This window comes from Meles meles, chromosome 9 (assembly GCF_922984935.1).
Source record: "Meles meles chromosome 9, mMelMel3.1 paternal haplotype, whole genome shotgun sequence".
NCBI classification, from domain to species: Eukaryota; Metazoa; Chordata; class Mammalia; order Carnivora; family Mustelidae; genus Meles; species Meles meles.
This window is the reverse complement of record NC_060074.1, coordinates 44881217-44905151: the sequence shown is the minus strand read 5'-3', so window position 1 is coordinate 44905151 and position 23935 is coordinate 44881217. Positions and strand designations below refer to the sequence as shown.

Here is a 23935-nt window from a genome sequence, read left to right as displayed (position 1 = left end):
GAGACCATTGGGGTTTTAAAGGTCTTTGTAACTGGAGCTCTAAGTTTTACAGTTAGGTGAGAAAAATGCAAAATTAGGACTCAGCAGAGATATCCACCTTTACTTAATGTAATAAAATACTTCGCTGGACATGATCTCTGGTGTGGGTGCCTTAGTTACTGATGTAATGTGTGTGCGCGTTCAGGATTCACAGAGGACAGGACAGATTCAGTGGTATAATTCTGAGACCAACAGTTTCTCAACACTTCTGGGGAATACTACTGTATCCATTGTTTCCCCAAATAAAATGTTCTATCCAAATTAAAGGTTCCTCGAAGAGGAAGCCAGCAACTTCAGACTTCCCAGCAACGTTCTACCACGTGTACAAGTGTGGGACAGTCCTTGAAGATGAAGTGGTTCCCTTCCAGGAAACTGATGGCCTCTGAGATAGCTTGCCATCCCTTCAAGGCCCCCAACCTGTGCCTGTCATTCCTCTGTCCGGCATACGCTACACCCATGTGACCTGAGGGGCCGGCAGGTGGAACTCCGGGGGGTGGGAGGCGGAACAGGGAGAAACCTTCTAATGTTCCCCACAAAGACTGAAAATCGATGCAGTGGTTGGGAGAAGATTCTGTGTAGAAGCCCTTTTGTCAGCCCCTCTGGGGGCATGGAAAGCACCATGACCCGGGCGGGGAAGAAAGTGCCACTGCTGTGGCCGCCATGCCAGGGTATGGGTCTGACAAATCCAAAAAGACTGCAGAAATACTTAGAAGCTTCTTCAGTACTCCACATGACATTAGCACCTTTCTGTTTTCATATTTAAATAAAATCATACCAGCCCATGTGTTGTGCAGGAACAGACAGGACACCTACAGAGCATGATAATCACCAGAAGATTCTGCCGGTGGGTGAGTAAGGTAAGACCTCGGGAAGAACAAGGGTGGGGACACGGGGCTTCTGGAAAGTTCTGATATTTAATGTTTGGAATGGACTTGCTCTAATTTTGACTTCAATGAACCGAATGTGGGTTATTTCTCTTAAATGAATTTAAGAGACTCGGAAACATGCTGAACTTCAGTGAGTAATTCACATCTGCATATTAGATACCTCTCACCATCTTCCACGTTAGAGCAAGTATCTGAGCTCGGAAAGTGAGGAGGAAGTAAAGTTTTCTGAACGACAAAGCACTCTTTGCAATAGCAAAATCTTCCGCCAAAATATGTGCAACACACACAAAATTTAAGATGGTGCAACCCACGTTGGTGCTGACAGCTGATCTTGTATTCAGTCAAAATTCACCTACTGGGGTGCCTGGGTGGCTCAGTGGGTTAAGCTGCTGCCTTCAGCTCAGGTCATGATCTCAGGGTCCTGGGATCGAGCCCCACATCAGGCTCTCTGCTCCGCGGGGAGCCTGCTTCCTCCTCTCTCTCTGCCTGCCTCTCTGCCTACTTGTGATCTCTCTCTCTGTCAAATAAATAAATAAAATCTTTAAAAAAAAAAAATTCACCTACTGGGGGAAGACAGAGGAGGAAAGAGCCCCAGGAGTTACACTTCTCTGGCTTTACCTGCTTAGTTTCTATTTATCTTTTGCCTACGTATTCTTCACTGTTCAGTTCACGTCCTTTGTTAGGACACTTGTTCTCCCTATCATCCTATTACTGCTGTGCTTGTCTACCTGCCAGGTGGGTCTATTAGAGAAGTAAATGCTTCCAGAGTCCCTACCCGTCTCAGGTCTCACCCGTTTATCTTTGTGATCTTCCGGCCTGAACCAGTTTCCTCTGTTTGCTAAGTGAGTAGGAAACTGATCTAAACAAACAAGCTTTACTGAAGATAACGGGCTCTTAAATAATTTAGAAATATTTGTGCCTGTCCCAATTGCTTGATGCGTGTCCTTTAAGTTTGGATTTGATTTCCTTTCCTAGTCCCTCCCTGAGAAACTGCCACAAAGTTTGCATCTACCCTACAAAATAACCATTTTCAGGAACGCTCAAGGACAGAATGACAAGGTTTTCTTATTTTTTCCCCCTCTTTGGATTACTTCTGACTACAAGGTATCCACATGAATCCTTTCTTTGTGTCCAGCTGAATGCAAATGTGAGTCAAGTTCAGGATGGGGGGGGGGGGGGAGATAAGCCTGAATTAAATGTATCATGTTAGTTACTGCCCAGCAAAAGACTTTTAACATCCATCCAAATGAAAATTCATAAAATAGGCATTAAAAATGAAAAGAGAGCTGAGTTTGCACACAGGGATGGCATGCTCCAAAACCTGTAGTTTCTGAAGAAAGGATGGGGAAGATTTAAATGAGAACCAACCAGTGTGTCTTCTCTGGGCGAAGACAGAGTGGAGAACCTGCCCTCGCCGCTGTAGCTGGAATTCTGAGAACCGAAGAAGACATGGTAAGTGGGGAGTGCTTCCTGAATGTCCCCAGAGCACCCCCTGCACCCCGTTCCAAAGGCAAATATAAAAGAACACAACCAAACCAGTATCAGCTCTCCAGGAAGACCAGTATAAGCTCTCTAGAATACCAGTGCAGCGTAAGAACCAAGACAATCTGCTACGGCAGAAATGCTGGACCAACTAGAGTTTCTAGGCTATGGTTTACATTTCAGGGTCTGGGTGTCAGTGACATCCTGTGGTGTAATTCTTACTGGTTCTCACAGTTTTCCCCTCTAGTATTATCTGTAATTACTTACAACCGTTGGTGTAAAAACATAAATAGAAAGACGCCACCTTTAAACCAGGAGGATTTTTTTGGGCTGTAATGAGAAAAGTTTAGATGAGATGGACGTGTATGCCACCTGGGATAGGACGAGAGGCTAAAAATCTCATCAGCCAGTTTCAGAAAGCCAAGATGGGACTGGGTTGCCTCTCTGAAGCCTGAAAATATAATTCAAGTGTATATATGATATATCTTCATGTAATTAAGATAAAAGAAATACTGTATACACAAGTAGTAAAATTTACTATAAGAAAAAAGCAAATACAGGAATAGGAAGATTTTAGTTAATTTCATAGATTTGCAAGTCATGAAACTTAATTTTAGATGTTTGCAGTTTCACTTTGTGAAGTTCCCTGTGACTCCCTGCTAAATCTGAAGCCTTCCCCACTTCTCTCCGACTCTCCTGACTGTGGTTCCTTTCTCCCACCACAGAGCACTACCCTGCTCTTCCTCTATCTCCTGAGACTGCACAATGGGCACCCCATGGCCAGTATTAAGCGACACGTGGGCTCTTACACACATCTTTAAAATGACAAATGAGAGGGGCACCTGGGTGGCTCAGTGGGTTAAAGCCTCTGCCTTCGGCTCAGGTCGTGATCCCAGCGTCCTGGAAACGAGCCCCGCATCGGGCTCTCTGCTCAGTGGAGAGCCTGCTTCCCTTCCTCTATCTCTCTGCCTGCCTTTCTGCCTACTTGTGATCTCTGTCTGTCAAATAAATAAATAAAATCTTTAAAAAAAATAAATAAAATGACAAATGAGAGGCGCCTGGGTGGCTCAGTTGGTTAAGCATCTGCTTTCAGCTCAGATCCCTTCTCTCTCTCTCTCTGCCCGATGTCCCTCCTGCCTGTGCTCTGTCAAATAAATAAATAAAACCTTAAAAAAATAATAAAATGACAAATGAGGGATGGGCACATAGGATGAGAATGGTGAATGTAAGTATACTTGAAAGCTGAATATATTTAATACAGACGTTATGCACATACTGTATGCTAACAAAATAATGAAAGAGTGAAAATCCAATTCAACATATTTTTAAATTTAAGGGATTATTTTTAATAGCGATCTCTTATAGCAACACTTAGAATGTTAGAAGGCTAACATTCTAAGAATGTTCACTGGTTAAAAAAATCAGTTTTCACTCTTTCATGGGCTGGGGCTGGGATGGGGGGAGAGACGCACTACAGCACAGAAAAAAAAAGCAAAGAAGCTAAATTTAGCAATGTGTATTCTTTAAGTTTTGCAGCAACCTGTTTGCATTTTGTGTCATGCATATTTACTATACTAACCCTGCCAGATCTTCTGTTCAGGGTCTGTGATCCATATACGTCTCCGTCATAACCATTTGTCTGTTTCAGTGAATAAAAGAAGAAACTGACGTCAGTATACAAATGAAGACGCAGGCACAAATCAGCACGCAAGAATTAGCTGGGTGTACACAGAGCTTTCTTAGTGAAGCAGAGGAACGGACAGCCAAGGACGACACAAATCTCAGCACACTCCTAGATGTCTCCATGCTTCTGATCTGCTCCACGACGACTCGGGAGAAATCGGACAGCTGGGCGCAGCCCATCAGCCCGGGCAGTGTTACTTGTAACTATGGGTCACTCTAGAACTTCCTGCGGGATGCGGCACATGGGCACGGGTGCAGCTGGTTTTGTCGGCAGTCTTCCTGTTTCCAGGTTTAGGACAATGCCACGAAGTCCTAGCTTGGCAGCAGCCTGAGCACCAGGTAAGTGGGCTCATGACCCGGCCTGCATCAATCAGGTTTCTGTTCTTGGTGGACAGATAAGTCCTTGAAAATTAGGGCCCATTATGAAGTTGTATCCAGAAGGCTCGGAAATAGCTTCTGTTCAATCTATAATGCAGTGCAAAGAAAGGTTCATCATGGAAAAGATGTTTATTGGGGGTGTGTATCCTCTACAGGAGCTCCTTGTTCATCCCATCTTCCTACTTTAACTTCTCAAAACGACATCTGAGGACGCATTTCATGAGTTCTTTGTGTGTCCCCCAGAAGACAGAATGATTAAGTGTGTGCCCAACTCCCTTCTCTTCCTACCTCTGAACCCATGTGCCTCCAGCCAAAGCCCAGTCTTTCTAGAATGGGTCTCATTCATCTAGAAGGATGTTTCTGCTGATGGAAGACAAGAGCTGATGAGTGTCAGAGACACAGCCAGCTCCTGAGAGAGAAAATGGAAAGCAAGCCACACAACTGGTACAACTGGAAGGAGATGCGGGGGGTAAGGGACGGGAGTCCAAATTCCAAAGCAGTGCTCTATCATGAGACCTGATGCAACACTTTTGCTCCAGCAGCAGGCGCCTCTATCCACTTCCTCAGCTGCAGAAATGTGTGTAGAAAGACGTACTTGACAAGGCTGCTGAGGGTTAAATCTGACCAAAATGAGTATCCCAGGGGCCTGGAGCAGTGCCCTCCCAAACCGTGTGCCGAAAGGACTGCTGACGGAGCAACCGTGGAAGGTCCCTGGCACCCACGGGGAATAGGAGCACGTCCTTGTTCACGGGGTTGGGTGATGGGAGACTGGCTACCGTGTATGTAGCAGCTGCGGCATTCATGAAGAATAAAGAAATGAATTTCCAGACAGATGACAGATCCAGATTCATGAAATCTTGACTATCAAACTACATATTTAGTTACAACTCAAATACAAGTCAAGTTGAAGTTTCTCAGTGAAACAGAAGAGTATGTATTAATCCCTCAATTTTACATTTAAAAACTCTATGAGTCACATTAAAACATCTCTGAGATAAATTTGACAGTAAACAAACCTTCAGAGATAGGCAGGACTGTTACTTGATCTACTTTCCTTTCCTCTCGCAAGTGACAAGACTATCTGAGATGGAAATGTGTGTCAAGGACTTGTAGATTTCAGACCACAGTCTCATTTTTTCAGTAGCTGTTTAGAAACACATTCCTGGAAAAAACATTAATATAATAATAAAGGCTAACATCCATCAATTTTAGATGACTTTGACTTTACTAATTAGTGAGGAAGTAAAATATATTACGTATATAAACCCTTTGGTTTCCACTGTTGCTGTATGTACTACTTGCTGCTCTGGACAAAGTCTTCCTTTCGGTCATCGCATTTCCTATGTTGCCTGCAGCACAGCGCAAAGCATGGCGAAGGATGGGAAAGCAAGAGCACCCCTCCCTCATCTGTCCCATTTCTCGTCTACCCTTCGGTGGCCATGCAGGGAAAAACTCCCCCTTCATGGTCTCTGCGGACATCCAGCTTTCTGTTGTAATGGAATTCTGTCATAGGGAATATATTCCTAGCATGAATTCTCAAACCTGCAGGATCTCGTTGCGATCCTGCTAGGATTACGACTTCTTGAAGAATACCACCAATGCTCTCCTCTTGGATAGTTTTTATGTGTTGGGTTGGGATGGGTGGAGCTATTTTTCTATGTAGTGCAACAGGATAAGTAGAGTTGAAAATTAACACATGGGCGCCTGGGTGGCTCAGTGGTTTAAGCCGCTGCCTTCGGCTCAGGTCATGATCTCAGGGTCCTGGGATAGAGTCCCGCATCAGGCTCTCTGCTCGGCAGGGAGCCTGCTTCCCTCTCACTCTCTCTGCCTGCCTCTCTGCCTATTTGTGATCTCTCTCTGTCATAAATAAATAAAATCTTTAAAAAAAAAAAAAGAAAATTAACACATTAGAATAAAAAGTCCATAGACAGCATATTAGCTTTATCCAACATCAGGTATGGGAGGGTCCATCTTCTTCACTGTAGAGACTGCTTTCTCGACACCCCTTACTGTGAAGACCATAAGCATCGCTGTGGCCTTGTGTGCCCCTGACCTGGGCAGTCAGAACACCTAAAGCTGGGGCGGGGCATGTGCGCTTTCCTAAGCTTCCTGGGTGAAATTTACACACAGTTAACACCGCACCGTGCTGCTCTCAGAGAGAACGAGATATCGAAGAGTCACAAATCAGCCTTCTCTGAGAGTATAAGACAGATGCAAGAATGAACGCCTTATCGAAGCCAGGGATGCCAGGGTACCTGTGATTAGTCAGAGTGCACCCACCACCATGCCGTTGCTATCAAAACATCAGCACACTTCACGATGACCATGCAAGCAAATGTCACCGGCTATCTTGTTTGATTAATGATGTTAGATCATTTTTATGCTGTCAAAAGATCACACCCAAGGGCAGGAGAGACGGGAACAAGATAAGAAAGGCCAGATGAAAACTCTTAAGTGCAATCTTTGATGCACTCAACTTAGTTGGAAAACAGAATGAAAGCAGAAAAGAAAAGCAAAATCCAGAATGTATTTCTGACTATTGCTAACACATGTACTCATTCATTCCACCAGGGACTGGCCCTTAAGTACAGCTGCCTGTGAGTTTAAAATAAAAGGGCTAAAAATCTGGAAGTACGCTGCACAGACACTGACTTAGACTGAGAACGGGAGAGCTGCTAGAATGACAGGGTCACTGTCAAGTGCTGTGGGAGATTCTGCAATGAGCACTTCCTGAATCCGGTTACATGCCTCCAAGCTTCACATCCTCCATGGCGGGTCTATTGCTTGCCAGTGGCTGAGGCCAAGCCCAAGCTGGAATGCCCGGCTCCTCCCTGGCCACGGATTCCTGTCCGTAAAGCAGTGAACGGCAGCCCTTCTGGGAGGATGGTGATGGGGGCGAATGTGCCCCGTGCAGAAATATGGCACTATTCATTACCATCTTTAAGGTAAAAAGCTACATTTTAAAACCAGAAAGTTGCTAAATAATTTTGGAAGGCATTGGAATGAATGAAGCACAAAATGCTTTCAAAAAAGTCCTAAGAATTGAAGTAGTTCTAGAGTCTGCTAGAATCACTTCACTGCAGGAGCACTTTTTTGCTCATTTCTGGCCAGATCCAACTTCTCTCCTTTTTGGAGTCACTGAAATGTACAGGTTTTCAGATGCACAGGTTTTTTTGCACAGAAGGTGCAGACAGACAGAAGTAAGAAGGGAAATTTCTTTTTTTTTTTTTCTTTTTTTTTTTTTAATATTTTATTTATTTGACAGAGAGAAATCACAACTAGGCAGAGAGGCAGGCAGAGAGAGAGGAGGAAGCAGGCTCCCCGCGGAGCAGAGAGCCTGATGTGGGGCTCGATCCCAGGACCCTGGGATCATGACCCGAGCCGAAGGCAGAGGCTTTAACCCACTGAGCCACCCAGGTGCCCCAAGAAGGGAAATTTCAATTGAAATCTAAAGATCTTGTTTTTGGTACTGGAACCAGCACATTTTGGCAAAAGAGCCAGATCGCACATTTAATATGAATGGATGCAGATTAAAAAATATTGGGTTTTTCGGGGCACCTGGGTGGCTCAGTGGGTTAAAGCCTCTGCCTTCGGCTCAGGTCGTGATCCCAGAGTCCTGGGATCGAGCCCCGCATCGGGCTCTCTGCTCAGCAGGGAGCCTCTTCCTCCTCTCTCTCTGCCTGTCTCTCTGCCTACTTGTGATTCTCTGTCTCTCAAATAAATAAATAAAATCTTAAAAAAAAAATATTGGATTTTTCATAGAGAAGATGAACTTAAATTTAATCTCAGAAAGGAAATGGAGAAGTTTTGGGAATTCTCAATTTGATCTGCGTTCCTTGAAAGCAAAACACTCTAGTCCTGCCTTGGTATCCACAGCTGTTAGCACAGCGTGTGGCAAACAGCTGGTGCTCAAAGACCATGCAGCGAGTGAGTGTGTTCAGGCACGGAGCGGGACCCCGAGGATCAGAGACACACCCAGCAACCCTGCAAGAAGAGCGCTCCCTCTGGTAGGTATACCTGCCCTTCGGCCCGTGGCACTGTCCCAAGGGGGCCTGGGGACAGCATGTGTGTCTTTCTGGACAGAGACATACTTGGCTTTTTGGACAAACACACCCACAAGATTAGTGGAAACACTACAGGTTATGCACTATTAGGATCACGCCTCAGCATCCATCCAACCATCTCACCCAGGCATAAGGACCCCCATACTCCAAATCAGGCTGCGACTGTCAGCAGGAGGGTGGAAGAAGAAAAGAACAGAAAACAGAGTTGCCAAAATCAACTAGAAAGCTAATGCAAATATCAAAAAACATAAAGCAAAAGCCAGGTGATCTTGAAATCTTGACAAAATTACATTTTTACATGACTTCCAGGATCTCATGTGTATTTATGGAAGGGATCACATTAGAACGACAGCCATGATAAAATCCAGTAACGTTAAATAAAACTTGCATGGCAAATGTTGCTATAATTCATGAAGTCTGAAGCAGTTTGAGCAATCTTACTTCCTCTTCCAGAAGATACATTCTATTTATATTAAATAAAAGGCAATCACATGCATCACCATCAATTTTTAAATAAGAAAAATTAAAATCTTATGATATCCAAAATCTAGTTTACCGAGAAGAATGCCCATGCAAACACTAGGAAAGTAAAATTTCCTCTGATTTTTAAGGGTTTATCATCACTGCCAGTTGAATGAAGAAGACCTGTATTTTGAGATCGTCAAGAAATAAAAGATATGATCTTTGGACTTTGCAAACTAAAGATTTCAGAATATTAGCATACATTAAAGCAGAACACACTAGCCCCGCACGGGGAGCAGCCCACCAAACGACGAAGGCCAGAGCTTCTGGGCCCCCAAGGGCTTGGGGATGGACGCTGTCACCTTCTCGCTGCTCTGGGCTGGTCCTAAACCTGTCAGAGTTAGGAGATCTGACCCTTACCTCCAGGATCCAAGTTCTCAAGGTCTGTGGTTTTTTTAAAAAGTATTATTTCTCTAGACCAAGTATATTATGGGGAAGAACAGTGTAGGCAACCAACTGGCTCAACACAAGTATCCTGTCCACTGTTGATTTTCCACTTTCTCTCTCTTATTTAGTGTCCAGATTATGGGCCTCGTCCATAAAATTTTATACCTTAAAACAAATATGCTTGAAATCTTGGCAGAGAATGGTGACTAGCAAAGAAATTTAACTCATGTCTGGTTAAAATCACTGAAAATGAAATGAATACTGTCAACAAGGATTTTAATAGTTTTAAACTCTTTGGGGTCAGGAATCTTTCTGAGAATCTTAACAAAGGGACAAATTCTTTTCCTAGGAAAATCCAAGTACACACAAATCATGAAAACAATTCCAGGAGGATCAGATCTGGAAATGGGTACTGTGACAGATTTGGACTCTGTGTCCAATTTCTCTGCTGTTCTCTCCTAAGCCTGCTTTAGTCAGGCTTTGTTCTCACCACCTCCATCAAAAGTTTCCTCGTTGAGTCCACCAACATCCTCTCTGACGCTAAGGCCAGTAGTTGGCCCTTCATCCTATGCTTCCTTGACCTCTCCTTTGCTCCTGGAAACAGTGTCTTCTCTTGGTTTCAAGGACTCAGGCTTCTCCTGGGCCTGCTCAATGGCTGTCATTTCTGTGTCTCTGCCACAGATTCTGCAAACTCAGGTTTGCATTTATAATGTTTTGGTTACATAAATGTTACTTCCTCCAGCTTGACTCTTGTCTGAGACAAGATCTTTGAAGAACTTACAACCGTATGGCTAAGGGGAAAGTTTCAGCAAGCAAGGAAGCACTTTTACCATCTTCACATCTGAACCGTTGTTTTCTGGCAAAATCACACTGGGTCTGCTTTGGGCACTGCTAAGTCCATGACCTTGACCGCCCGTCAGAACAACAGTCAGTTAACCTGACAGTTACTGTTGCGAACAGCCAGATGAAATGCACATTCATGGTGCATATAAATTGTCTTGGTGATTGAAACCAAGCATACTGCTCCAGACAGTTCTTAAGCGAAACAGAGTGGCTGCATCGAGACCCACTTCCCACCAGCAGTGACAGCAATCGTAACCCTCTGGTAAAGAAAACTGACATGCTCAGAGTAAGGCACTGACCTAAAGTGCTATGCAAAACACAATTTCCTGACTTCACTTCCCAAGGCATGTAATGTTTTCAAGTCTCGTTATGAAGATTACTGGAATGTTTAATGTCTTTGTCTTTTGCAACCATCAAGTTGTCAGTGACGAAGAGATTTCATCAAAGCTAACCAAAGGTAATACTCCTGAGGGCGAGTGGACCTGGGGATCATGGGTCCAACCCATGCCAAGTTTCCACCAGGCAGCTCATGGCAGTTTTCAAGGAGCTACACAAGAACAGCACTGAGGAACTGTCACTTTATCTGAGATGCAGATTTGGCCAGGAGCATGTATGCAAATGGGCCCCTTCATCCCACCAGCATTGCCAAGACAACTTAATCAAGGCATGGCAGTGCTCTGTTATGGACGAATATACAGACATTGTGATGTCCACTCTTGGGAGAGAGACACGACAGAGGGACCTCTGCTTATCAATACTCTCTCCGCAACACAAGGAAACACCCCACTGTGGATTAGATTTCTCGGTTAGACTATGGGGTAATGAACAGGAAATCTGAACACTGGGATACAGAAGCAAAAACGGCCAACCATAAACTGCATGCAAACCCGATCATTCTGGTTACTGACCCTCAGACTTCCACGACTACCCACAGACATGCGCTCATCTTCATCAGAAGCCTAGTGAAAGAAAGGATGAAAACAACTGTGAAGCACAGCATGTAGAAACCCATGTCCAGCTTTCAGAGAGACACGGCTGATCTGACACCACAGCAGTGGGGCAGATCTGATGCCTCTGGAAATCTCAGGGGACCTGAGTCTACCTACATCTTCCCCAAATGGGCTTTGTGTGTGCACCTCTGTTTACAGAGGGCTGTTCCTGGATGATATTGCTTTAACTCCATTTCACTGAAGTGGTGTTATTTACTTTGCCGGTAATCTACAAACACAACCTCAATGCATATCATTCTACAAATTATTCATGGGTACTGGATGGCAAAAGAGCATTGAGACTGTCATGAATATATATTAATACTCAGAAATTTCCCATTCTCCCCTCATAAAACTAGGTCAAAATGCTAAAAGTTGAGTCCACAAATCTTTAGGTAACAGAATCAGTAGAAGTTAGTTTCTTTTGTAAGCATCACTAAGATATATCTAATCACATATTTCAGCCACTACAACTATAAATTAGACTTCAATCAACGTGAACACAGTACTAACCGATGTGTGTCTCCTGGATCTACGGGAATAGCGCTCAGTATCTTCCTACCAAAGCAATGGAAGAAACAGTATTAAAGGTCAGATACAGACACAACAGAAGCCTTAGTCTGGTTGTAACACAGTACAGTATTTCTGATATAATGTCAAATAAATATTTTCTTTGATGCCATTAAAAGGCTTCAATTGAATCACTGAGGAAGAATGTTCTCTTTGGGCATATGTAAGCACACAAGTAATTGGCACATTTCATTTCTGCTCTAAAAGTGTGTTGGGGGAGAAGATGGCCCTTCATTGGTTCCTAACCTCTACAGGTTCAACTCAACCTACTTTTCTGCCTACATTAGAAACCTTATTCTCTTTCCTTTGGGAATCAGAAGATAAATAATTACCATAAAAGCTCCAATAAGGACATGATCCCATCTACTATATTTTGTGCATTCTGAGACACACATGGTTTTTCACATTTGGGTATCTCTGAAGTGGGGGTATATCTTACAATCAAAGTTGTTCAAATTATAATTAGCAGCTTTTTTTTTTTTCTTTTCTCTCAGTGGTATAGAAAACCATGAGGCATCTTTTAACTGAGTCTTAAGATCTGATGAAAATACATCCACCACAGAAGCTTAAAATGATGGTTTACACATACTAAAGGCTGAAATTAATCATTTGTTTTAACAGAGAAAGTACACACTGCTTATATTTCAGGAACTGTTCTCTTTCCCATTCTACACAGGGGTCTAAGATATTAGGAGGTAATTTTACATTTCCTTGGATTGTTTATGCATAAGGGACATCGAACATGACGTTTCCACACTGGCCAGGTTCTCCTTTGCTAAAAGTACGTAAGGACGTCCATGAGGCCACTGGGTAAGTGTCAAGGACAGGAGGAGGGGGAGGAACTCATGTGGACGAATTAATGAGAGAAGGAGTGGGTCCACGTTCTCTTGGGGCCAGCAAGGGGAAGGCTCCCCCTCCTTGAGCCTCATGCCTAGTACCCCATCTTCTCCTGAGTGTGCCTAATGGAGAGCCCTTTGGCCAAGGAGACAGGGCGGTGGTGGCCCTGGAGAACATAAGCCACTAGCCTGGAGACTCCAGGAGGGAGCAGCTACTGCCCAGACCAGACAAAAACGCCGGCCAGGCCCATTTCTAACCCAGCTTCATCCGGATGTAAACAATCAGGCCAGATGCAGAAGTCCCTGGAAGAAAATCTCTCAGTATTAAATTATGGCACAGCAGGAATCTATCAATATAATTGCAGTGTGTAAGAATCAAATTATAAACCATGTCAGTTTCTTAAAAATTGTATCCAAGGCCTACCATCCACTGCTCGATGTCACCCCATTTTGTATCCAGCCCATAATATTTCTAAAGACAGAAGGGAAAGAAAATTAGGCAAGATGTGAAACGGTAACCACGTAAGAAACCGTTCTGACATGCATTTCCAAACCACTGCCCAAGCCACACAGGGAAGGGAGCATGCTGACGCACAGCTGGAAACACCACACTCCGTGCAGGGTGGGGAGCTCTGGTGGAGAGACCCCCGCCTCCCACTCCTCCCAGGCAAGCCCAGGGGGCCAGGGCTGAGCAGGGCGAAGAGCAGGAGCTGAACAGGGCAGTGCAGCCCCGGTGTGAGGCTGTTCAAGCCTGCAGAGCAAAGGTACTTGAGCTGCTGGAGCAGCGAGAAAGCCCAGGGGACAGGGAGAGAGAGGGTACTGACCCCTCGGTCTCCGGTGCCCTTGCTCCAGCTATCTGATATCTACGCTAAATTTAGGCCCCCGAGAATTTACGTTCTTTGGATGTCTTCATAGCATGTCACCGATGGAAAGATGGCTGAGTGGCTAAGAAGAGGACTTGGAACAGAAAAAACGTTTTATGGGAGCATTTTCTTTAGCTAGTGCTCCATGGTTTTACCTCAATTGTGTCAGCCCCGGTGGTCCAAGTTAAAATGAGAAAAGCAGATTCAGAATGGCTATTGCCCTTGCTAAATACAGTAATTCTCAAGACAGGCAGGAGCCCAAGTCTAGTTTCAAGTGATGGGGTCTTGCTTTTCTCCTCACTTTCTCCCCAGTTCCAATAGAAAAAGCAAGGAATAAGCAACCAAATCTTCATGTCATCACATAGACGTGGTTTTCCTCTTTATACATTAAAACTTTATAATCAGAAAAAAAAATTAGGTGCTAGAAGTCCAAGACAAATTTTGAAATTGTTTTCTAATTGCCAAAGCATGCTGCTATGTTTGGCTCAGTTTCAATTATTTTGAAGGGTGGCCAGATTTTAAATATAATGGCTCTCCAATAGTCTTGCCCTTTTCTCTTAGAGCACTAAGCAGGAAAATCGAAGAGGAAAAAAACTGGAGGAAGCATTCAACCTTTTCAAATCTCAACCAATACAGAAATGTAATATATCAAAAGTACATGAGCTGAGTCTTTTTCTGTAAGTCACTTTCCATACTTTGAGGCTTTAGCTTCAAGTTAAGTGAATTGCAACAGCTTAAAGCCATTTTACATTCAATCAATGTCGGGCCTGCTCACTCTTGCAGCCAAATTCCAGGTTTCTCACCTGTAAAATGTGATGCCATCAACCCTCTTCAGCTCATGGCTTAATTACAAAGATAGAAAGGACAGGTTTTGTTTTTGTTTTTGTTTTAAAGGGGGGGCCTGTACAAAGGCACAAAAATTATTTCAATTCCAACAGAAGTCTGTATGATCCATTTTTCTATTTTCATATTTCCCCTTTTTTGCCAATTCTATACTTGTATCAAATACCGCACACCATCTCTTGCTCTTTTTGTGATATTAAAAATAAGAACCAGCATTCAAAATCTTCCATCTAGTTCACGGTGACCTTACCCATCACTGCTATGCCTGCAGCTCTCCCTCCCCGCCCCCCCCCCCCCCCCCCCCCCCCGCCCCAAGCAGAAAGTGCAACTAACTCCAAGTTCTGATGTTAGTGAGGAGGCGCCAAAGCCAAAAGCGGAAAGCGTACAATGTCTCAAATGTAAACGACTATGATTAGCCAGTGAGTCATGCAGAGGAAGTAAGAGCCAGACTTACAATACAAAAGGTGCTTGACTTTCAGAAATAGCTGAAGTTCAGTAGAAGAGAAGCCATCCCACAGAACAGCCAAGTGGGCCGAGAGAGATGTTTACTGCCTCCTCTTCCTTTTCTCAAATCTTAATGATAAAGAAAGCCCTCCCTTCCCTTGGCACATCTATAGTATAGAAATATGTATCTGCTTTTCTACTGTGGACTTCCTGAGCTCCCTTCTAGAATTACTTTGTACACAAGTGAACATTCTGACAGAAGGTCTAACATTGTATCCCTGGTGAGTTACTAAACAGAAAAATAACAGTGATCTGGAACTAGAAAGGAATGAACCAAAGTGTAAATTACTAGGCGGGGTCTCTTTTCTAGGTTTTGGGCAGTCTGTTACAGGGCAGGTCCCCTAACTTTGCCAGCTTTTGCCTCTTGTTAAATTCTTCCGTAGACTCTCTAAGTATGTTTAGATCTAGCTTCAACATGCATTCCAATACCAGACCCTGAAAAAACTAATAAAGCACAAACAGGTTCTGGCGCCCACTTATCTGATTTCTCCACACTCTCTGGACAGTAGTTATGTGGACTGGGGGGTGGGGGACAGGAGCCAAAGGCAATCTGGTATTGTAGCCAGGAAAGGAATCCACCGCTGGAATTTTAAATTTACTGGCCGTGTGTTTAAAAGGACCTGGTGATTACCTTTTAATGATTATCTTATTTTCATTTTTCTTAGCTGCTCTAAAAAAAAAAAATACAGTTCTTCTTTATCTACAAACGAAATAGATTTATAAAAAGCACTATGATAGATGTCAGAAGTAACAAACGAGATTAAGGTTTGGTAAAGACTCACGGTAGACACACTATAAATTCTCAGGGAACCAACCATCGCTCCACCATTGTTGCCGAGTCAGGAGCCACTGATCCGGTTGTTTCCGACCTTACTTTGTGTGCCCCGCCTGCTAGTGTATTTCTTGCTAAATCTTAGCTGTTTCTAAATGCCCAGGAAATAGACACGCACTTTACCACCCTGAATGTTTAGGGATGGAGGGCAGGTTTAAGTTACTGGAGTTGGCTATTGTTATCGTTTTCTTTTTTTCCACCTGATTTTTAAGTCAGTATATGCCAATCTCTCAATCTGTGGTAATCTGCATTGAGATTTTAAGATTTTCTAAGAAAATCATATGGAAGGGTAATCTTTTCTTTAAATATCTGACTTTGAAGGTTTCCCCAGTTCTGAAGTGTGATTTTATTTTATCTTAGAATTCGTTTTTTTGGTTTGTTTGTTTTTTCCTCAAAGAAACAATCTTCTAATTCTTTGAGAAAAGCGGAGATGAGAAAAACATTCTGTGGACAGAGGTACGTCTGATGGTTGCTTTTTCTGGGGGGTGGAAATAGGGACGACTTCAGCATTCTTGAACAAACCAATTTGTAAATAAAGCAGTAAAAACTTCTACATATTTTCAATGAAAGGCATTATTTCTGAAAGGTGACCAGGCCCTTGGCAGGAAAAAAAGAAAACCCGGCATGCAAATTAGGAAACAAAGAACAAAGAGCCTACCTTTTGAACCTGATAGATCTACAGAGAAGGGCAAAAGAAATAAGAAAAGGAATATGAAATCCAATTACAGAAGTAATTACATCAGAAGGAAAGGTTCTCTAAGTCCCTGGTAATGGGAATAAAAGTGATACTGGGGGGAAAAAAAACCAACACTGAATACTGGTAGAACACAAAAAATGTCTGGTCTCATTGAAAGTATTGTTAATTTCCTGACTCATTTTACACTCTATTTTAGGTACAGTGGTGAGACCCAGGCACACACACCTGGGTTCCTGCAAGAATCCTGGTGTGATTCTACTGCACTGAGTCCATGTAACCATTACCAGCAGTGGGGAAAAGCACTTCATCTTCAATTCAAAATTTATTTGCACAATGATAAAAGTTCAACCAGAAAGTACAGTGTAAAGTCGACTGGTCAAGTTCTCAAGTAGGGAAGAAAGATGCTTTCCTGCTCTGATTCACGCAGGTATGAACAATGCCAGGAAAATGCAGTAAAGAAGCAGCAATTACTAGAACAGAACTGAGACACGTTTTTTAAAAAGCGTATAATCACACACTGACATATTCATTTGCTTCAGATTTTTCTCCTAATCGTGCAGTATCACTGGGTAAGACTGAAGTATCAGGCTCATTCATTCATTCACAGAACAAAACATTTGCCGAGTCAGGCTTTACTCAAATCACGGCCAACGCTTGGCATTTCTAGTCGTACATGGGTGAGCACACGTGAACATATTCAACATTATGACCACAGGACACACAGTACTGACCACAAAAATGCTTATCAAGTCAGCAGAAGTTAAAGAAACGCAGCCCATTCATCAGATCGGCTGGTTGTCCATCCCCATGTCATTTCTACTAGCGGAGGTCCTCATGCAAAGTAAAAGGTTCACTCGGAGTTCCCAAAGAATAGCTACATATTATTCTTCCCCATGAATCCACTCAGAAGGAGCTCATAATCCTTTTAAGCAGCCCTACAGCACAGCGAACACAGACCACAGTCGGGTCTCCCCATCTGCGTGAAGAATCAGGACGGAGAGAGCTAGGGGCCGCCATGGAAGGGCTGGGCGGGCCTGGGAGGCCAGGGTAAATCCACGGCCAGCTCACAGGCCCCATGTCCTCAGGGTCTGTGCGGCTTGAGGACAGATCTGCACTCCAACACGGTGTCCACTTGCTCGCCTTGTCCCCGTCTTGGGGTATCCCGGGTACTAGTGTCGCTCCAACCACAACCCACCTCCGAAACCCCCAACTTTTGTCACCAGCTACCCCTTCCTGGCCCCCAGCGACAGCCCCCCTCCTCCTCCAGGGAGTCAAGGCTCTGTCCACCTTCAGTGGATCTGAGCTCCCTCTCCAGGAAAGCCTCGCCCCTGCTCAGAAACACCTGTGTGAAGGTGGATGGCTCGCCCCCAGAGGAAAACAGGGATCACATCTCTCACCTTTTTTACACCAAAGTATCAACCCTATGAGTTAAACACTGGCCTTGCGAAGCATATTCATTTCCACTTAATCAACAACTTAAAATGCCAGTGCCCCGGGGCTATCCGATTGTATAACCTCAAATCCAGTTAGCTAGTTCTAATAATAGGCCCAGAGATGTGATATGCAGAGGGCGGGAGAGAGACAAGTGTTGCCTGTACACCTTCCTGGATCCTCAGGCCCTGCCAGCTTGCCTCGCTCCCCCGTCTAGTGGTACACATAAATGCTCACGTGTGCACATGCATGTCCACAGGTACAGCCCCCACGCCCCCCGCCCCCGGCTCATCTCACATCAAGAAAGAGCTACAAGGGGGCCCCTGGGTGTCTCAGTGGTTTAAAGCCTCTGCCTTCGGCCCAGGTCATGATCTCAGGGTCCTGGAATCGAGCCCCACATCGGGCTCTCTGCTCCGTGGGGAGCCTGCTTCCTCCTCTCTGCCTACTTGTGATCTCTGTCTGTCAAATGTCAAATAAATAATAAATAAAATCTTAAAAAAAAAAAGAAAAGAAAGAGCTACAAGGACAGCCACGGCTTCTGTGTCCTTTCTAACACTCCTGCTAACAAAACTGTCTATTCTGTATTTATTACGTTGTGCTTTCAAGTCTGCGCCAACGAGAAAACTGATTTCCCAGGGTATGCAGCTGTTTATAAACTGATCAGGGGTTGCGTGCATCTTCCCTTTTCCCCTCCGCTGTGGGTGCCAGCCAGCTCCCGCACCTCCTGAATCCCATGGACTCTGCCCTGGGTGTTTCTTTTTTTTTTTTATTTATTTTATTTATTTGACAGAGAGAAATCACAACTAGGCAGAGAGGCAGATAGAGAGAGAGGAGGAAGCAGGCTCCCTGCGGAGCAGAGAGCCCGATGTGGGGCTTGATCCCAGGTCCCTGGGATCATGACCTGAGCCGAAGGCAGAGGCTTTAACCCACTGAGCCACCCAGGCGCCCCATGCCCTGGGTGTTTCTTGTTAAGTATTTTAGCTACTAGGAGGACCACAGCCTTAGAGCTGCTGGGCCTACATGTGAATCTTGGCTCGGCTGTCTTCTTAGCTGTGGGGATAATTGTCTGCTTTCTTCACCTGTAAGTGAAACTTGGGCAGAGTCCCTTGAGGACTGTAAGTGACAGCACCCAAGTGTGCTGCTGCCCCGGGCCAGGGGCTCTAGGATGTCCCTGACGGTCCCCTCTGCCCCACCCCAGCTCTCTCTGACTAGCAATAAAATATACATCTATTTTAACTTAAACCTTTCAAATCCACCCCCTTTTTGAAGCAACAAACTTTAAATATCAATGCTCTCATATTTCCAAGACCCTAAATTTCTGCTAGCAACATTGTCACTTGGGTGGGTCAGTGCTGGACTGAGCCAACCAGACCAGTATAAACCGTAGGACAGACTGGAGTGGGGTGGGGAGCTCCCTCCATGCTTCACCCCTTCCCTGACCTGGCTGTCATTGTGTTCTGCCCTATCCCACGTGCCACTCCCTCATTCAGCATCCCACAGGCTGTGTGGACCAGGGTTGACTTCCCTGCTCCCTCCCTGACACACACAGGGGGTCACTGTGCACACTGAGAATTCATGTCATGGGGGCTGGTCATCAGGAATGTAACTGACCCCAAATGAGAGTCTGAGTTCAGCAGAGAAGGAACTGTGGAGGTGCCTTCACTAACCCACTGCCAGTCTGTGGGGTCACACAGGGAGCAGGGTGAGAACACAGAGGGAGGAGGGTGAACATGGGTGAATGGTCTGGGGGAATCACACAGGGAGGAGGGTGAGGTCACAGAGGGAGGAGGGTGAGCACGAGTAAATGGTCTGTGGGATCACATAGGGAGGAAGCTGAGAGCACACAGAGAGCAAGGTGAGCACAGGTGAATGGTCTGTGGGATCACACACAGGGAGGAGGGTGAGGTCAGAAAGGGAGGAGGATGAGCACGGGTGAATGGTCTGTGAAGTGACACAGGGAGGAGGGTGAGATCACACACAGAGAGGAGGGTGAGGTCACACTGGGAAGAGAGACCAAGAAGCTGGTGCTCACTGGGAGATACTTTCTCACAAGCAAAGCCAAGCTTCTCTGCTGGCCCCTCAGAACTCAGCCTCACACATCATGGAAACCCACACCTGCATCCACAAGCACCTCTGCCGTGCAGCAGAAGATCGACGAGACCCCAATGACCACCTGCTTTCGTGTGACATGTTCCTTAGAATGCGACTCAAAATGCAGCATCTGATTTCCAGAAACCGCGTCCATGTCTTGACAACAAATGTGAAACATGCTGTTAAAACGGAGAGTGTCACAGTTCTAACACGCGTACAACCGAGGCCAACTGTGCTGTTTCTGACCAGATTCCTAGTTTTAATCAGCTTTTCTCTGCAGAGCTGAGCTCCTCAACTGGCACCAAATGCCAAGGATGGCCGTGCTGCCCAGGAGTGGGGCTCTGCCAGCACATAGGCCCAGGTTCCAATGCCCTGTGGCAGGGACCGGGGGCTCCCCTGCCCCACGTGCCCAGTGCAGGCTTCCTGGCCTTGTGAGGCCACTGTGAGGAGCTTTGGGAGCCTCGGGAGCATGGGGGCTTTGCTTCTAAAGGAGGCCGGTTGAACAGTCACTTTCCTGGCTCAATTCTTCACTTTTTTCTAGATCAAGCAAGATTTTTCTAGATCAAGCACTTTTGCTAAAGCACTTTGTGAAGCTCAGCCGCTTGTTATCGTGCATGTATTTAAATGAGCTGCACCCATCACTAAGGCCACACTTAAGCTAAACATAGCATTTGGAAAACAGATGTGTGTGTACACACTGCATAACTCATTCTTGTCTTGGTTTTGTGGAAATTTCACATTGTACTCTCGGTGCGTGTCAGTTTCTCTTACACCTGAGGCTGATGATTAAGTTAAGATTACTGACACCATCCTGAGCGCCCAAGGCACAGCCCCCAGATGTCACCGTCCCCCCTCTCTCTCTCTCCCTGGGGCCGGCCCCATGGGCTCCGGCAGTGGGCTCAGATGCAGCGACAGGCCACCAGACACACCAGACACACCAGCGCTGCTGGGATTCGGTCCACCATGAAAAAGCTAGCAGAGTGGGAACATGTGTCTGGAAGATCCCCCTATAAGGCTTTTACAACCTTAACAGAACAGGGACTAGGGGCCTGTTGGAGAACCAGGGAGTAGATTAAAAGCGAATGAGCCCCGAGAGGGCAGCGGCCGTTGGCCCCGGACCAGTGGCACAGCCTGGGAAGCAGAGCTGGAGACCCAGCCTCCGGACACCTGCCCTCCCCCTACCGCCATGTTCCCTTCTAAAGTGGGGCGGGGGGCCACAGGGTCCTGCAGACAGTGGGCGTGCAGGTGTCTGCTGGATGAATGGAAACACTTTAACAGGAACCAGACACCAGGCGGTTTGAAAAAAAATCTGAAAAAAGGAAAAATATCTATTTTTAAAAACCAGTTCAGGCTAAAAGAACTTTTCCATTGGGTGGCCTCTGATTGCTATTAATACCAACGTCTGAGTTGGCAGAAGCCATCTGCTGTCAGGGTGGCTCCCACAGCACAGTGACAGGGTCTCAGACAGGTGTGGGACAAAACCTATGAGCAACTGGACCTAGACGTTCTCTTGATCTCCTGTTCAGATCCTTCTCTCCAGAGATGTCCTGAAAATGCATCTCTGAAGGATCGTTGACCATCGCTCCTGGTGAGATGCATCCCCTGGCGCTGATGACAGGTATCCGTCTGGCCCCCAGCCCCACTGGGCCGAACTTCACCCTTCACTGAGATGACGGGAGGGGGTGCATCCTGGTAGACATTGGTGCGACGGGCCAGTCCCAATCACCCACGCAAAAATTCCAGAGGGTCTATTTCCAGTTTTAAAATGACAACCGTGATTCTCAGGGGAAAGCACTGGGAAAAGTACCAAACCTGTGCTTTGCATAAATTAGGAGAAAAGGCACAAGAAATCCAAGCAGAAGTTAATTCTACGGGCAGAACAGCTTCAAAACCAGAACTTAGTTGCAACTGATTTGTATTTCTAACAAGGGGGGAGAATGTGATAAATTACCTTCAAATATTTTAGGCTTTCCCGTGTTGTAAACACAGGACGAGAAACACCTAAAGCACTGGAGAAGAGCCGCCACTTGCCCTCCGGCTCAGGTCGCTTCCCAGGCGCCGCTGGAGGGTGGTGGGGCCCTTCTCTTGGGAACCACGTCCCCACGTGTCCCCATCACTGGGGGCCCCTCAGCCTCCAGCCACCAGGCCTGTGGTTTAACTCTCCTAAGTAACATCCTGGCCTGGAGCTTCTAGCGATCTGCCATCCATTCTTCAAACCCCATGGAGGAGATTTCTTCCCCAAATTCAAATCTGATTTTGCCTGAACCCGTTCACCCCGGGGCATGCTACCCTCCACATGCAGGGAACCACAACAAGGCAACAAGGAGCACCTCAGGCAGGTGGCGGCCCCCACATCCCAGGAAATGTGAGAGGGAGCGGTGGAATCCACAAGGATTTGAAGAGAAACTGGAAATGCAGGTTTTTATTGGAAATCACACGTGCTTTATAAACACTGGCTCAGCTTTAAAATTCTGGCTATGCAAAATCAGCCCTGGGAAAAGCAGCTGGCTGCCTCTCTCCAGCTTGGCAAATTCAAATGTTCTGACCAAGAGAAGCCGTGGAGTGGGGCCTGGAGTGGATGCTCCCACAGGGTGCAGCGCACAGAGAACACAGGTCTGCTTCCTTCACCACGTGCACTTCAAGGTCACAGAAAAGTTCACTGCTCTAACCACAAGGTCAAGAGTCCTCGTGCTGTCCACACGACCTCGGCTGTAGCTCAAGATTACGAAAATAAGTAGCAGACTGCATTAACAGGTGTGTAAGCCCATTCCTGTCCACCTTCCCTTGGCGCGCGGTGGGTGGGGGGCAGTTTCTTCCCAGCTATCCCACCCATGGTGTATATTCTGTTTTCTGTACCACATGTGGGCTTCAGGCATCACGAAACTTATTACTAAAACAGGTAAAATCTGCAAGGGAAAATATTTTTAAACAAAATAGTTTGGTTAGTTTAAAAAAATAATATTCTGTTCTTTCACATTTTAACTTAGAGACTTGAGATTCTGGCTGGACGGTTTGACCTTGAGGTTCAGAACCAGCAGCTCTTGGCTCCTTTTGGCCAGAAGGCTGGGCTGGATGTAGGCAGGCGAGCGGCCGCGGGGGAGGCTGTCTCGGGACCCGGCAGGTCGAGGTCTGGGACAGGCACGCCTGGCATCCGTGCTATGCGGACTCCCTGGCCTGACCTTGAACAAAAGTCACAGGCACATTCCCATCGTGGGTACTGTCAAGCCGACAGGTGTGTCAACAGCAACAGGTGTCTCTGCACCTGCACGCTCTAACCCAAAATGAAAACACCTGTGAAAGGAGCCCGCACAGGACCACGAGCCTTACCTCCTTCTGCTGCCGCTCCAGCTCCTTCATTCGGATCTCCCGAGCTTCGGCGCGGGCCGCACGCTTCGCCGCCAGCCTCGCCTCTGCCTGAAACACACGGGGGATTTTATTAGCAGACGGATCAGTGGCTCCTTTCGTGTGAACGATGAAGCCGTTAGTAAGAGACTTTGTTCAGAGTTTAATAAATACGCCGTAACACATCATAGACTCATACGAGTAAAGGGTCAGCAGGAATGACGGTAGCAGTAATTACCGCAATAAGGATCGCTACCGTTTACAGAGCCCTTACTAAATGCCAAGTAGGCACGGTTGCTGTTGTTGTTTATAGAAGATTTCATTTACTTATTTGAGAGAGAGAGTATGAGCAGGGGAAAGGGGCAGAGGGAGAAGGAGAAGCCAATTCCCAACTGATCAGGGAGCCTGACATGGGGCAATCCCATGACCCTGAGACCATGACCTGAGCTGAAGACAGACGCTCAATCAACTGAGCCCCACAGGCTCCCCTAAGTGGGCACAGCTCTAAGGACTTTATAAATATTGTGCCACATACCCCTTACAACAACCCTCTTAGGTAGATATTATTACCATCCCCCAGTTTATAGAGGAGGGAACTATGGCACAGAGAGGGCATATAACTTGACCAAGGTCACACAGCCTCCAAGTGGCA

At 45.8% G+C, this 23935-nt stretch overlaps 1 protein-coding gene across 15 annotated transcripts in view; it reads right to left on the bottom strand.

Annotated features, from left to right (window-relative positions):
- Window positions 1-23935, bottom strand: part of LRRFIP1 (LRR binding FLII interacting protein 1) — a 141071-nt gene that overhangs the window by 42010 nt on the left and 75126 nt on the right. For 7 of the 15 annotated variants that reach the window (XR_006820289.1, XR_006820291.1, XR_006820295.1 and 4 more), the window contains exon 2: window positions 23269-23355. Coding sequence is in view for 3 of the 15 variants with exons in the window: in XM_046019180.1 (XP_045875136.1) it covers window positions 23269-23355 (87 nt within the window). In the remaining 12 variants the exon portion in view is untranslated. Of the gene's footprint in view, window positions 1-2294; window positions 2358-3987; window positions 4048-8656; window positions 8696-11193; window positions 11245-11787; window positions 11833-13104; window positions 13153-16380; window positions 16399-23268; window positions 23356-23935 lie in introns of all 15 variants that reach the window. The other 8 variants (XR_006820284.1, XR_006820286.1, XR_006820287.1 and 5 more) reach the window with 5 other exon arrangements.